The 17,251-nt window shown below is 35.2% G+C and overlaps 1 protein-coding gene across 1 annotated transcript in view; it reads right to left on the bottom strand.

Annotated features, from left to right (window-relative positions):
- The window catches only part of LOC106149515, a 37,540-nt gene that overhangs the window by 3,949 nt on the left and 16,340 nt on the right, over positions 1–17,251 (bottom strand). The window contains exons 3-5 of the mRNA XM_013518588.1: positions 11,513–11,719; positions 10,204–10,406; positions 3,274–3,459 (exon numbers count right to left, since the gene is read on the bottom strand). Coding sequence (XP_013374042.1) covers positions 3,274–3,459; positions 10,204–10,406; positions 11,513–11,719 — 596 coding nt within the window. The remainder of the gene's footprint in view (positions 1–3,273; positions 3,460–10,203; positions 10,407–11,512; positions 11,720–17,251) is intronic.

Below are 17,251 nucleotides of genomic sequence, written 5' to 3'. Positions count from 1 at the left end.
CAAAACAAAACAAAAAAATAAAATAAAATTTTTATGTTAATGGAAGCTGGTCTGAGAAGAGATTCATACTCTTGTGGACTAAAGGACCCCGAATGGTAGGCCTCTGAGCAGTCATCAAGTTTGTTCAGGAATGCTTGCAAAGGAAGCAAAATCTACTCTACAAATTGTTTTCAGAGGTGGAGGTGTTACAAATACTCAGTCTAATACAATGTTAATTTTAAGCATGATATTAGTTTTTATAGACATTTAAAGAAATATTGAACTTGATCTCACAGATTTATTTTCGTATTTCAGAGCCAATAATCGCCCCTCTAAGTTTCCAAACGTTTGTGGGTCTCTAGTACACTGGGCCTACAATGTACATGACCCCAAGTAATACACTGACCCTCTAAAAAACTGAGTATGTTTAATAGTAAAACCCAGTACTCTATGTGGGGAAAAGTAGCAAGTGTGCCAATCTACCGAGGCCTAGGAGACTGATTTTTGGTAGTCTGTGTTGTCCTGCAGTAGCTCTAGAAGCATGTAACTGAGCACATCTCAGCCACTCTACATGGGGCTTAGCTGGGAGACTGGCGGTTTGTGTTCAACTGCCTTGAAAAAATGCAGAGTGCTGTTGTTAGCTGTCAAAGATGTAGATCCCACGTCTTCAGGTAAGAAATAAAATTCTATTATATAAACCAATTAATCTCATTCGGTTTTTACCTATATGATAGATTAATGTATTTTTGAGAAGTACACATAAACTTTAAAGGTAACCCTCTCAAAGGTTAGGATGACAGAATGGAAATTATTATTTAGTAAGTGATTTCAAAATTAAGGAGATAATCACTTATTGCTTCTTCTGTAAGTGAGGAAAAGCACAAGAGAAAATTTTGCCATAACGATAGAACAAACCTCAACCTGGGTACTGCCACGAGTTCTGGCGTTCGGTGACATTGCCATCTGGCGGTGCAGTTTGGAAAATTTAGTCTTACCATGAACAAAAGCCCGCACTGCATGGGATTATTTGCTCTCCGTTTGAACACAGGCTGATTATTTCTCAGATAGAATAATATTAGGCCTGAATAATTGATACGAAGCACATCTAGGACAGCTGCTTGCAAACAAACTTCATCTTGGCTCCTAAAGTTAATGAAGTAGCAGGAGCTATCAGATTCTCTATCCACTCAGGCAAGAGAAAAATGATTTCAGAGTTCATCTAGTTAAATCAATACGTGTTTGAGGAGACACAGTGTCTACGTGTCACTGGTAATAGCCATTTTTTTCTTGGATAGCTCCGCAGCTTAATTAGTGGAATTAACACAGCCGAAGAAAGACTACCCGCGGAAGGGGTGGCTGCTGTAGAACACGCGTTCTTAGAGGTAAAGACTTTATCCCGCAGTTGCAGCACTATCCAGAAGGGAAAGATGCTGAAACTTGGGCCGTGGTAACGTAGCCCTCAGAGAATTCCTCTCTGCTATGCATTAAGGACAGCCGTCATATCTCCCTGTGATGTGAATAAAATACTCAAGATAATTTACTTCTTTTTGCTAGGTCATCTCCTGATAAATAATTCAGCTTCTTGGGCATCTTGAATCCTTGCCTTTATACTGCAGACACAGACCGTTCAGAAACTGGAAGGGGATGCCATTTTCTAAACTAATAATTGTCCCTCTTATGTTTCAGTCGAGTGTGGATTTACCCATTGTTTACCTATCACTGCTCATCGGATCATTTCAAAATGCAGTTACTAATAAGGTAGCTCAGGGCTGGATGACTGAGACTTTAGACTACTGTCCATTCACCAAGGCAAACGCTAGTCTGAGGCTTTTCAGCACATTCTTCTATGAAACTATTTCTTACCTTTCAATGCATGCCTTCTTGGGAAGAGAACTTATTGAAAATAAGTTCAAAGAGAACATTAATAGTACCAAATGGGGAAAGGTGGTTTTTGAAGAAAAGCCGCCATATTACGTATAAAAGAATAAGGATTTTCACAGAAAGAAAACGCTGATTATGAGAGTCCAGTGACAACTGAGAGGTCTCAGTGAACTTTAGGAAACAAATACCAGGAAAGTCAATTTTAAAATAAATGACAGCACTTCTATTAGGACAGATGAATGTGCTTACAATATGCAACAGTAAGATTTACAAATGTCCATTATGGCTCCATGATTTAGGAACTATGATGGAAAACTACCAAAAGTTTAAAGGCAATCCACATGATGACAAACCAGGGACTATAGATTATCCAAGGCTATCTAGTTCTGTGCTTGGTATGTATCACGTACTCAAGTCGTATCTCCTGAATGAATTATTTAAAAAAAAATGGAAATGAAAGGTCTTTCGTATCACTAGTAATAAAGGAGTGCTAATAAAAACAACACGTCAATTTTCACTTGTTAGGTCGATAAACAGAACAGCCTGACAGGACCCTGAGTTAACCACAATGTAAGAGATAGTCATCTCCTTGCCCTGTTGAGTGGAATTTGAGTTGGTGCAATATTTTTGGAGGCTGAATCTAGAAACATGTTAAACAATGTGACCTATAACAAGTCCATCTTGAAAAATTTAAGAATAATGGATATTTGTAAACATATATGCAGTATCTCAAAATTTACAACTACTTAAATGTAATATCAGAGTAAAAATAAGTGAATTATCACATTTGTCCTCAGGATATTTTTAGCCATTAATATATTTATAGATGTAGAATATTTTAGAATAAGTGGTAATTATAATTATGAATGTTCATAAAGAGTACATTTCCTAGACTGCCTTTTCCTAGTAAAGGAACATATATACATCATAACAGCAATTGTACTAATGAATGAAAGGATAGATAAAAAATTCAACAGAAATAAAATGTCACAGATCCTTTTATTATAGTCGACTAAGATAAACACTTGAGCAAAGGATGGAAATATAAGTTTCTCTTTGGGTAATAGTTTTATCATTTAGAATTCTTTTTTAACTTTCATCTGTCAATTCAAAAAGCAGATATCAATATTTAAAAGATAACTGTATATGTTTAGGAAATGCATATTATTATAACAGAACCATCATGTTGACATCTTAGTGTTGGTAAATTATAACAAAAATGGCATCAGATTCATTTTTACACTATATTTTTATACAAGTTTAACTGATTCTCATTGATTGATTCTCAATAAAACTCTCTCGACCTACTTCATCTATTAGAAGAAGCGCTTATATCTAACTAAAATCCACTAATAAAGCATATCTTCAGTTGGAATCCAAAGGCTTATTCATAAGGCCTGTATGATAACTTACCTTTTTGACTTCCTTACTTGATCTGAATGTCTGCTGAACAAAAGAATCACTTTCAATAGCTTCAATTTCTTTAACTCTTTTTACTTGTTCTACCAGGGTGGCTTGGTCTAAAAAAAGAGGGCGTCGTATCAGTGTATTTTGGTGTAAGCTTGTTAACAACACAAAACCTAAGCAGTGTTCTCTTTTCTAGGAAGAATCTTTACTACTTATAAAAATGTAAAGGGATGAAAAGATACTACATTCAGCAATAAGAAGAAACTTTTTCCCTTTAAGATTCACAAATGCAACATTCACAGGAACCAAGTCTCTCACCTAAAACCTAAAATATTGCTGAGAAGTCACTGCTAATTATGATCTCAGCCAATCTAGGTTAATATGGAAGGAGGGCTTTAAAAAATTTTAACATTTTATCATGGAAATATATCTAAAAGGGATAAAAGCACAATGAATCTTAATTCAGTTTCTGAATCCCATTACTCAATCTCCAAAATCATTAACTTTCTGTTACTCTCATATACTCTACCCATTCCCCCTCAATGTGCTTTCTGGTGGGAGGCTAGAACACTTAACAGTGTACCTCAGACAGCATATGACATCATTTCTGAATATTTTCGTAGCATCTCTGGCAAACAAGGACTTAACAGCAACAACATGTATAATTTCATACCTACAAATATTACTAATAATTTCTTAATATCATTTACATAGTCCATGGTTAAGTTTCATTAATTTTCTTAAAAAGGACTTTTACAATTCCCTTTTTTGAAACATATATAAACAAGGATCACACATTCTACTTGGTTGATGGGTATCTTAAATCTCTTTTCATTTATAGTCCATTATCCTTCCCTTTCTTTGCCATTTCTTTTGAAGAAACTGGATATTTGATTCCATAAAATTTTCTACTTTCTGGATGAATGATTTCATCTTCATAGTGTCATTTAACATGTTCTTCAATTATCCGTATTTTGTGTAGACAAGAAATTAGATCTTAAGGTCTGATACATTTAGGTTCAATTTCTTTTCATCAGAAATATATCACAGGTACTGCTATGTAATTCCTCTTGCATCACATCAGTAGGTGCGTGCCCCCACTTGGTGATGTTCAGATTGATCAGTGGGTTCAAGGTGTTGTCAGCTTGACCCTCCCATTATAAAGTCTGTCTTCGTTCTTTCACACGATAATCTGGTACATTACTGCTTCTTACATCAATTGTTTCATTAGAGGCTGCTGAACGGTAATTTTCTAATCCCATTACTTCTTCCCTCATTTATTAACTCTAATTTTTTATAATGAAGAACTCAAAACTCATTGATTATTTAGTGACTATGAAATATAGCCTATACAGGAAAGTCACAAAAATGTTTAATTTTTTTTCTCTGCATCCATTTTGGTTCAAAGGTTACCAAAAATGACATCATGAAATCAGAATACTTATATACAGATTTACTATACGTCAGTTTATGGTAATTATCTTCCTTCTTTGATGCTGAAATTGCTACAAGTGTGGGCAGTAGGAGCCTCTTCAAATAGGCTTAACAATTCCTTACAGTTAAGGATGACAAGATGTGCCATAATCATTGTACAGTTCCTGTCCTAGACATGAAAATTTATCATTTCTCCCCAAAGTCTGGACTCCTTTAGTGGGAATGATATTTAGATACAATAATCCAAGCACCAGTGGTGTTCACTGTCACTACATTGTCACTGCTTCTCAGTCTTTTGAGTGAGGTTGGAAATACATATTTGTAAAAAGAAAAGTCAATGTGAATTCATGCTGACACTGTCAACCAAATTAAAGATTACAGAATTTTCAGTAGAAGTCTTTTACTTTTATATTTAGGTATTCTCCTGTAAATCTTAGGCATTAATAATTGAAAGTATTCATTTGGCTTTCCAAATATGTACTAGTTTCAAAATAACAAGATAACCATTATAATTAACAAGGTATATCAATGTAGTTTAAGATTTCTTTGCAGTCTTTTTGACCTGAGAATTTGCTCTGCTAATAAACTGTCAAAACACTATGCTCTTAAGTGACTTGAAATCATTCTTCATGTGATTACACTCTCTACTTGGTATACTTAGATTCATTTGTTTTAGTTAGTTTTCAGTATCAGATCTTGCTTTGTGATTTCTTTAAGGTCAAAATTTAAAACATCATCATTCAGAGGGATCTAGGTTTCCCTTTCTATCCCATGCCTCTACTTCTCTCTCTAGTTCATGAGTAATCATTCCTGTTATGTTTGGGTTTATCTTTCCAATGTTTGCTTCTGAAAATATAAGTATATATTCTCTTCTCATTACACAAAAGTAGTATACCACTCACTCACGTGTGTGTTGCACTTTTTCACTCAATGCTTCACTAAACTCCATAGCAGCTTAGAGACTTCCTGCTTTTATTTCATCCCTGCACAATAATCTTTTATAGTTTTAACTTTTTTTCTACCAGTGCATGCTGATGGTTGAGCTGTTTCTTTTGTTTTCCTTTTGCTTTAACAAACAATCATATGCATGTGTCATTTCATTATTTTGCATTTCCTTTTTCACATATGTCCTAACTGAGCAGAAAATCTGTACCGTGGCTCACACCCTGCTGAAAGCTAATACAAATACATTGCTGAAGTAGGAGCCATTCTATACTGTTAAGACACCTACAACTCTGGATTTGGATTTCATGGGCTCTGACTGCTAATTATGATCTCAGCTAATCTAGGAACAACTCTACTTTTTAAAGAAACAACTACAGTCACTGGTTTGACAAGAAGGTGGAATTACTTGCCTCAAAGTAATTTTTACATCCCGCAGTTCTAAAATGAAAAACTTACATGCTGCTATAAATATAATTATAACGAGTATGAAAATAAATTTCATTTCAAGAATTAAATAAAAAAATTAACATTTTCTTTAAAATACTTGTCTCAACTTTTGGCCAACTACAAGTTATAACTATATAGTCTTATGCAAGCTTCAGTTTATTTATGGGAAATATAGCTCTTCTGAAGATGTGCCCCTAACAGCTGTAACTAATCTTTTCTCATGTGAGAAACAGTGATGGAATGCTTGGAAGTAGCAGCTGCCACAGATAATATCCCCATCTTTGGAAAAATACATTTTCCTACATGAGTACTGTCCGAATGCCATAGAAGAGCAAACAGTTCCATGTGCTTTCAAATAAAAGCTCATCTAGGTTTTAATTACACAGTGTACTAACTGAGCATGTGACATGAGAAATTTTTTCTACAGCTAATTAATCAATATTAAAACATTCCTAACAAGTGCGTAATTTTAAAATTAATGACATTATAGTACTGTTAATATAGCAGAGAAAAGTCATAATGGGTACCAGCCCATGTGATTCAGCTTTAATGTCCACATGAAAACATTTGTTTACATAGGTCCTAATTAGTTTCACTAGGATTCTCTCACCATCACTAATTCCTAACCAAAAGACATTATTTCTAACTTCAGGATGATGTCTCATACGTATCAACTACTGGACCTCTTGGGCTTTTTCCATAACATATTCTCTCATTTGGATTTGCAAAGCACATCATTAGTATTAAATGTCAGAGGTGAACTTACAAACAGTACTGATGTCTAAAGCTTTCAGTGTTTGTAGCTTTAAATTTGGAAACACAACCAGCTTCTAATACAAATAAAAGTGTTATCATAGAAGCTGGCCAAAGGGCCAGTACGCTTATTAAAACAGCACTGCAGAAATTATAAAGGAAAGAAGGGAAAAGATTAGAGAAAGCAGAACATTATCCTTGTGCTTCTTTAAAAATCACCTCAGGACTAACAAAGTACAGGGCACACAGAAGCAAGCCAGTGTGCCTGACTCACAATATGAAAATAAACCAACATAGCTTTTATCTTTCAATGTGGGAACCAGTTTACTTGTTGTAAAGGAGTGATAGCTAAATTAAAATGTGAAAGATTCCTGATATTTTCATCCTTATAATAGCTCAGCTCTGTGTTCTCTGAAAACAGTAGACATAAAATATATATTAAATTGCTTTGTACCCAGAATTCTAATACCAATGTCCACAAATGTATGTCTCCAGTATAATCCTGTCATTTTAGAAGCAGAAGAAAACACATCAATAATGTATATTACATTGCTTTAAATTCAGTTTCTTACGTTATACATGCCAATTTATTTAAAAATCCTGTACCGATTTTAAGATTGGGAAAAATGTGACTTATAGCTAGTTCTACATAAATACCTAGCCTACAAAATACCTTGTAATCATCAGCCATGGGATAAAAATAAAGACAAGTTCATCATTACTGGGAGAATCAAAATTACATGATGCTTTAAAACATTAATATGGTAAATATTAAGTGAAGATATCCACCAGCATTTAATGATTTCTATAAACATACTACTGGTAAATAAAATGACTTCCCTATGTTTCTCTGATGTCAGTAGAATAGATATATATTTCACAGTCAAATAAAAAATGGAATCAGAAAACCTGTCACTAGAGAACACAAAAATCAATACTAATTCATTGCATTGAAAATATTTTGTTCTTTTTTATGATAAAAATAAAAAATAAAATGTTTTCTTAGTTACTGTTGAGCTTATATCATTATAAATTAGGTTCTCCTACTAAAGTTCTAATTGGCAATTAATTTCATGTTATAACATCTACAGAGTTTTCTCTGAGTACATCATCAATTGGTATACAAATTTAAAATTACTAAATAAAAATGACAAGATCCAATGTAAACTTTTCATTTAAAAGACTAAAATTTTATTCTATACTTATTTGTAGATTGCAAACATACGCCAAGATCCTCTAATAGCAATGCTACGCTGGTAACAGCAGATGGCACTATTGCTCTGGATGTAATCACAGAATAAGCAACTTGATTTTCATGAAAGATACCTTAAACACATACAAAGAACTCATCTTCAACTGATTCCTTTTGAATATTAATATTTTATGAATTTCCCCAAAGTTAAATGCATCTTATGTTACAAAGAATTTGGGTCAGTTGGCCCAGCTATTCAGTTACTTATGCTTCCAGGAAAAAAAATTTATATACTAATAGTATTGCTACAAACACATGAATAATACAAAAGACTATCTTATTATCAGATTAAATTAACTCAAATCTTAGTCAAGAATGGAAAATATCTATGAAATTCCCTTTATGGTACAAGATAGATATTTTTAAAAAACCCAACCTTTGTAATGTAAAACATTTTCAAGTGCCTTACAAGCATGAAAAAAGCAAACCACAGCAAGCTGTAGGTAAAGCTGGCTAGTCAATACACTTTGTAAGCACGTAAAATGTTGCATCGAGCTTACGTGGAACTCTAAAGTTAACTAAAACAATTTCCCATTAACACAAATTTTAACAAAACATAGCCACTGCTTTTTTTACCTTTTTAAACAGAACATTTTTAATATTTCTTAAAAAATTACACAAAGCATACAATTAGAAATCCATCCAATCCCAACACTTTAAACTTGTTCATAAGATCAATAATACCTCTGGGAATGAATTTCAAGAACTGACACACACAAAACTTAAAAGATTAGAAACTTTCTTAGGTGGAGTCCTGCTTGTCTGTTAAGTCTTTTGGAAGTTTACGCTACAGTATCAAACCATGAAAGTCACTGTGCCCTCCACCGCACCCCACCCCACAGGGTCCAACACAAACTCACCTTGCAATGAACTGTTCACACCAGGTTAAGAAACAGAAAAAACTTTAATGTTATTGTTCCAGTGAGAAATAATTTCCGTTAAGCATTTACATAAATGCAAGTGATTTGGACATCAGACTAGGCTTTATTCAGGACAAAAATGCACCTGAAATGCCTCATTTGGTTTTCTCACATCTCATCTTTTTCATTTTTCCCTGTCATTTAAGGCTGCACCTAATGTCTATGCTTTGGTGATGCTCTTCCTTGCCACCCCCTGGAAAAAGGGCTCTTTCACAATTCACATGGCTCTTAGCATGTGCTATCTTACACCGCTATGAACCTTTCTGTAAATGAAAGCATCATTTCCCCAGCTAGAAGGGACAAGCCTCTTCGTTACCTCCAGAGCTGAGTGGAGGATGCTCTATTATTAGTAAGCAGCCAATGCACATTTATCAAGTAACTGAAAATTAAAGGACACAAAGGAGCCATTAAAAAATAAAACACCCCAGGGGAATTCAAAAGATTAGAAATTATAAGTTTTTGCACCTTAAAAAATTAAATGTCTTCAAATCATTAGTTTTAAGGGCTCTGGGTTCACTATGTCTGGGTTAAGTCCTCTCTTTGCTATCAGTAGCTGTTGTGGACTTGAGCAAACGGCTCAAGCTCAGCTCTCCTGTCTGCGGCATGGGGACAATAAGGGCCCACGCATCGCAGGCCGGCTGAGTCCCTCCTCGCACTCCTTTTCTCCTTTCAAATATCTGACCACATTCAATATACACACCAGGGATTTAGAAATTAAGTAAGAGTTTCTTTCTTCATGGAGCTTATGTTTTAGTGAGGGAGACAAACAATGAACAAATAAACAAACAACATAATACCAAGGAAAACGGAGCAGAGGAGAAGGGCAGAGGGAGGACAGCGGTTCCGTTGGGGTAATCAGGGAAAAGCTCCTGAAACGGCGACACTGCTGCAGAGACAAGGGTGTTGTGAGGCAACCAGCATGGAGAGCTGGGAGATAATACCTGTGCTCAGTGCAGAGCTAGGGAGTCATTACCGCACTTAATAAATGACAGCTATTAAGTAAAAGTGCTAACGTGCTTCTTTACTAATAGTATTAATGACATGAAAGTTGGCTAGAAGTTAGAATATATACATTTCTAACAGTATACTTTAAAGCTGGCAAACTCGTTGGGCTCAGCCAGGTAGTAATTGGCTTTGACTCACATATCCTGTAGTATACATTCATTCATGCGGGCTGGCACGAACGATCAGAGCAGAAGAGGGGATGGGAGCAGTGGATGACAGGCCTATGCACATCTCTGAGAAGGCCCAACCGGCCCGTCCCAGTCCTGTCCCATCCTGACTCCCGGATGCTTTGGGCTGAGAGGGGAAGCAGAAATTTTGCTGATCCAGGTTGCAGGGATTTGGTAGGAGGACCTTCTGCTGCTTGCTCATGGCTGTCTTATAAACTACAAAGTAGGGATACACCATATTTTAAAAGCAAAGATGTTTTAGTTTAGTGTGGGTAAGTCCACAGAAATTTTGGTTTTGGTCAATATTTGTAACATTTTACTAGTAGGGAAAGCCAGGGAAACTAATTTTCTATTTAAATAGTTGTTTAAAAAGTCAGATGAGTTGTTCTAGCAGCAGAAGCAGTAAAAGCAGCAGCAATGAAAACTTAATATTTAAGGCACTCTGTGCTAACTACTTCACACAAATTGCCTCATTTGATGATCAAAACTGCATGAGACAAACCTGTCATTCTCAGTGTAAGGACGAGAAACTGAGGTTGATGAGGAATTTGCCAAAGTCACATGGTTAGTTGGTGGCAGAACTGGGATTAAATCTCCGAACTGCGATTTAACCATTATTTCCCAGTGAAAAGAATTTTTGCTCACTCCTGCCACCCAACAAATTATTCCCCCACCTTATTTATTTATTAGAAATAATGTTTTTTGTATTGTTCTTCTGCATTTATTCACTCAGTAAAATACAATACAGCTTTACATGTAGAGATGTCATATATATTATCTTGACCTTCTGGCATTATCTTGAGTTAGATTATGGATATGTCTTCAGAATCCTTCAAATCTGGAGAAAATATTTAAAGAATTATGTATGTCATATTCTGAAATGCTTCATAAGTGAATAAAAAGTTTCCAGAAAATGTAGTATTTCTCCCTTAAGCCTATAAACAACCAAAGTAGGAAATCATCACTTTAGAGTTGTTCATTTACTGTACAGCAACTGTTGTTACAAAAATAAAACGACTTCTGTGAATCTGTCTAAACCAGCAAGCACTATGCAGCCCAAACATATTAGAGCTTTACATTGTTCTAAATGCAATAAACCTGTGTAGTTAAAAAGAGTGCTAAGAAACAATTCCAATAACACTAAAGCTATGTGAAGTTTTCTTATTTTAACAGGGTAGAGAGAAGGAATACAATGCGAGGTATAACAGGTCAGAATATAGAATCTACAGCTGCTGTTCACTGTCCATTTTAATTTTCAATTCTTACTGACTCTAATTAAAATTCTATAGATGGAAGAGTTGTGTATTCTAAGGAACTCGCACTGAATGCTGTCTGCCAGCCGTCTCCGAACACCCCATAACCACACACAGCTCGCCTGTCAGGAGAGCTAATGCAGACATCGCGGGGCACACCACATTTGTCACTGCGGCTAATATCACAGATACGCAGCTCTTTTTTCTTAGCACACAAAAGCAAGATATGTAATTCAATGCTCAATTTACCCTTGTCTCGCAGGAGATTTTTCCCCGCTAATTGATAGAAATTAAGCCATTAATCAAGCCACTAGCCATCATTCAAACCAGGAAAGATGAATACAAACTTTCATCATAACCACCTTCCCCATTTTAGTGTTCATTAGCATTAATTTTTAATGCAATTATGCTATTCTTTTACGCTGAGCTCATAAATTACTGCTCTTTTGTTGCTGGCTGGCCTTGTAAAATCCAAACTAATGCTTTGTGCTCTGATCTTAAAGGCAATTACTAGGTTCTTCTATCTTTTAAATCTTTGCATCCCCAATAACCTTTATATATAATGAACACCCATGACTGACTATGCTTGTTTTTTTAATGCCTCTATATAAATCTCTGTGAATATATAAATATAGTTAAATGTATCTCTAATAAACATATAAACACATACCACATGTATTACAAAATGGAGGCATTCATATAAAAATAAGACCTCACAAATTCGTATTGACATTTAGGTTCAAATATAAGGCTATCTTTATGATTTCTGTGATAAATATATAATGCATTATTGTACTCAAGTTATACTTTCTATAACAAATTAGAGAAACAATGAATTGGAGAATAGTTTATAATAGTAGCTGATTATCTATAAAAATATTAAAGGGTAGAACTATCAATAGAAAGAATAACAAATTTGAAATCTCTTAGCTCTACTGCCTAGAATTAAGGTCTTAAGTTTAAATTCTCATTTAAAAAATTATACTAAAGCTTGATAATCAATGAGACAGAAATAAAACATAATAGAAGACTGTGAATCATTTATCCAAAAGTATGTTTGTAAGTGCATATAACTCCAGAGTCTCATATTTTGCAAAGTGGAAACGTCAAGTTACTGTATTAGAGAATGGTAACAAAATGAAAAGACAGATTTTTTTTTTTTCCGAGATACTGAAGCCAGAGGCAACATACCCACTTAGTTTTCTATCTCGGAGAAGGTGACAAGATCGCCTTCCCTTGTATTTCCCCAAAAGCACTGGCTATGCTTACTTTGAGGTACAAAGCAGTTTAGAACAACACTCCACCTTTCTCCTCCAAATGCCTTTGACTTTGCAAGTTGTTCTGTTATGGCTGCGCACTAGCGGGGGTGCATGTGCGGCATTAAGATTAATGAAATAAGGCTTAACAGGAAGATGCTGGCATCTGTATCTAGCCCAGTGCTGAGCTGCACAGTGGCAGCCTACCCCTAACGTCACTGGACACAGGAGGTACTGGGAAGTGTACTGAGAAATCTTCTACCAAAACTGACCAGAACCCACGAGACCCAGGCCAGCCCGGGAGAGTCGGGGTATACATGCCTTTGGCAAACGGACCGACCCGAACCCACCAGACCCAGGACAGCCAGTTGGGGCATGTGGAGTAATAAAGATCAGCAATGTAGAAATATATGAAGCAGCAGTGAGGAGCCAGCAGTTGGGCTCTGGAGAACTCTACCAACAGAAGACCTGTTCAGCCCCCACACGCAGAGGCCAAGATCAGCTCCACACCCAGCGCAATTCCCATGGCAAATTTCTCTGGAGTACATAGTACATTTCCGGGATCTGACATGACACTATCAAAGAACTATGAACACCAGAGGTACTTTACTACTTTTATTCTCCCTTGTTCGTCTGATTGGCTAGCCCTTTCCTGCCTGACTGGAACCCATCTTGTTTTGTCATGTACATTGTGGTTATTTTTGTTTTTGGATTTTTTTTTCCTTTTCTTTCCTTTCTTTCTCAGGTCTACATTTTTTCTTCTTTTCTTCCTTTTTTTGGCATTCTCCTCTTTCTTCCTTCTTGTTTCACTGTTTATGTTTCTTATCTTTTTCATTTAATTCTATAGATCTTCTTTCTCTTTCCTCAACTATGTTTTGAATTTAAACTTTCAAGTGACTAAACATTGTCCTTTCCCTTTCTGATTATGCCTTCACATTTTATTTCATTCTTTCCCCCTTGTGTCCTCCAGTTTTCCAAAACTCAGGCAATCATCCTTTGATCTACAGCCTTGACTCACTAAATTTGACATCATTCATCACTTTATCCTGTACCCTACCCAATTTAAACTCCCCTCCCCACAAAAGGGGAAAAAAAATCACTCCCCTAATGGGAAAATCACTGCATACAAGTACATGATATATGTTTGACTTTGTTATATAATGTTAGAGTTTGCTTCTGTGGTTGGAGGTAGCAGGTTAATGGTTACCCTAGTTTGTCAATAGTCAAGCCATATTTGAAACTATTGCTACTACTAACTACTACTTCAGCTAGGATGTCACACATGTTATAATTGGGTTTTCTCCCCTGTATGATAAACCTATGACTGTATGGAGTCATAATCACCACCACAACCCAGTACCAAAGAATTGAGGCTGAGCCAAATAGTAACTTTGCTTCCTTTACAAATTGGGAAGGTAGATTCAAGGGATAGCTATAAGAACCATCAACATCTAGAGGACATCCCTGAAGAACAGATGTCTCCTTGGGAAGCTTCAATACTAGTGATAAAGCTATCATAAGAAATCAGTAAGCATCAACACAGAAAGCAAAATAAAAAAGAGAAAATAGAAAATGATCAAGACATAGAAGCAAAATGCAACTTCAGATCCCCACTCCCCCTAGGACAAGCCTGGAACACAATGACATAGATGAAATTGGAAGTCAAACACTGGAACTTTCTGAAATAATAACAGAAGTGAAAAAACAAGTGGAAAAGGTTCAGGTACAAAAAGAAATGATGCTTAAAATCAAAGATATTAGAGAAGACACAGATAAAAGAACAGATGAACTTAGAAAAATGATGGAAACAAAAAATGCTCAACATAGGAAAGAAATGTAATCCATGAAACCAATACAAGCAGAAACCCAAGAGATTAAAACCTGCATTGAAATTATATGCAACAGACTCAATAAAGAAGAGGGCAGAATATCAAATTTTGAAGACAGAAGTGTAACTAGTGATCATGAAAAGAAAGATAAAAATAGCAACAGACTATGAAAAATCAAGCTACAAGATGACACAAAGAAGAGTAAGATAAGATTGACTGGGGTCAGTGAGAAAGCTGGTGAAAGCACAAATGCCATAAAAAAAACTCTTCATAGAAATAATAGCAGAAAACTTCCCAAGTGAGGATAATTTGACAAAAACTAAATGAAGCATATAGAATTCCAAACAGCCATAACCAAAATAAAATTACACCAAGACATATAATAATCAAGATTCCAGAAATTCAGTACAAGAACAGAATATTGAAATTTGTTAGAGAAAAGAAACAGATCACCTATAAAGGAAAATCCTGCAGAATCATGGCAGACTTCTCAACACAAATACTCAAGAAGAGCTTAGAGTAAAGTATTTCAAGTCCTCAGAGAAAAGAACTTCTAACTCAGACTGATGTACTCTGCAAAACTATCTTTCAAAATTAATGGAGAAGTAAGACATTTCCTTGACAAAGAACAAGTGAAAAAATTCATAACCACCAAACCAACCGTACAAAGAGTAATGAAAGATATTGCAAACAGAGATAAAAATGACCACAATTCCAAGAACAACAAAAGAAAGAAACCACCAGGCAAGGAAATCAATTAAACAGTGGGGAAAAGCAGGGACCCAACAGCAGGAAAATATCACGACAAAGATAAGTCAATACATATTAGTTACAACCATCAATGTAAATGGTCTCAATTCACCAATCAAAAGAAACAGACTGGCAGAAGGGATCAAATAACAAGATCCAACAATATGTTATCTACAAGAAACACATGTAACTCACAAAGAAACTCACAGAATGAAAGGCAAAAGATGGAAAACAATACTCCATGTGACAGGAACCCAGAAAAAAGCAGGGGTAGCAATTCTGTATTCAGACAATGTGAACTTCAAACCAAGAATTATCAGAAGGGATGAAGAATGTCAAGACATACTTCTGAGGGGAAAACTTCAAGAGGAAGAGATAACAATCATAAACATGTATGCACCAAAAATGGGAGCACCCAACTATATAAGACAATTATTAATAGACATGAAAAATTGAGCAAAATCACAATTGTAATGGGGGACCAAATCATGGTAAAAAAGAGATAGATCAATTAGACAAAAAATCAGCAACAAAATATCAGAACTGAACCAAACGTGTGATAAAATGGACTTAGTAGATGGTTTCAGACTGTTCAACCCAACATCATCAGAATACAAATGTTTCTTTGCTACACATGGGATGTTCTCTAAAACATACCACATACTAGCCCACAGAACATGAAATGAAATGAAAGTAAATGAAAAGAAATTGAAGGTAAATGAAAAGAAATTGAAATTACCCCATGCATGTTATCTGACCATAGTGTAATGAAACTAGAAATCAATGAAAAGAAACCATATAAACCCCATAAACACATGGAATTAAATAACACCCTCATAAACAACCAGTGAGTCACAGATGAAATTAAAGAAGAAATTAAACAGTATCTACAACTGAATGAGAAAGCAAATACAACATACTAGAAATTATGGGAGGCAATGAAAGCCGTCCTAAGAGAGAAATTTATAGTGGTGAATTCTGACATCAGGAAAACAGAACAAGCACAAATAAACAACCTAATGTTGCACCTTAAGCTTCTAGAAAACGAAGTACAAGGTAAGCCTAATGGGAGGAAATTACAAAGATCAGAATAGAAATTTACACAATGGAGACTAAGAAAACAATACTAAGAATTAATGAATTGGAGAGTTCATTCTTTGAAAGAATAAATAAAACTGACAAACACTAGCAAACCATATCAAAAAGAGAAAAGACTCAAATTCATGCACTAAGGAATGAAAAGGGTGACTACAGATCCTGTGGAAATTCACAAGATCAATACCTATTTAAAAAATCTTTTCTCTCATAGGATGGAAAACACAGAAGAAATGGACAGATATGTATGAGTTACCAGAGATATAAAAATTCTGAATAATGCAATATCAGTTAATGAGATTAAAAATGTAATTAAAAACTTATCAACAAAGAAAAGTCCAGGTCCTGATGGATTTACTGCTGAATTCTACATGAAATTTAAAGAAGATTTAATGCCAATACCTCTCAAATTCTTTAATGAAATTGAAAGGGAAGCAATACTCTCGAATTTATTCCTGCAGGCAAGAATTAATCCGATAGCAAAACCAGAGAAAGATTCAACTAACAAAGAAAACTAGAGGTCAATCTTCCTAATGAATGTAGATGCAAAAATACTCAGTAAGATGCCAGCAAACAAAATGCAGCAAATCATGAAGAAGACAATAAACCACAAGATCAACACCTATTTAAAAAATAAAACCACGACCAAGTGGGATTCATCCCAAGAATGCCAGAATGGTTCAACATATGCAATCAATAAATGTAATACACCATATTAACAGAGCCAAACACAAAAACCACATGATCATCTTAATAGATGCAGAAAAAGCTTTTGACAAAGTCCAACAGTCATTCATGATAAAAACCCTACAGAAAATTGGAATAGATAGTCTTTACCTCAACTTGATGAAAGCCATCTATGACAAACCAACAGTTAA

The sequence above is a fragment of the Chinchilla lanigera genome, unplaced genomic scaffold (genome assembly GCF_000276665.1).
Source record: "Chinchilla lanigera isolate Chin_1 unplaced genomic scaffold, ChiLan1.0 scaffold00047, whole genome shotgun sequence".
Taxonomy (NCBI): domain Eukaryota; kingdom Metazoa; phylum Chordata; class Mammalia; order Rodentia; family Chinchillidae; genus Chinchilla; species Chinchilla lanigera.
The sequence above is the reverse complement of the archived record's forward strand: the minus strand, read 5'-3'. Positions and strand labels throughout refer to the sequence as shown.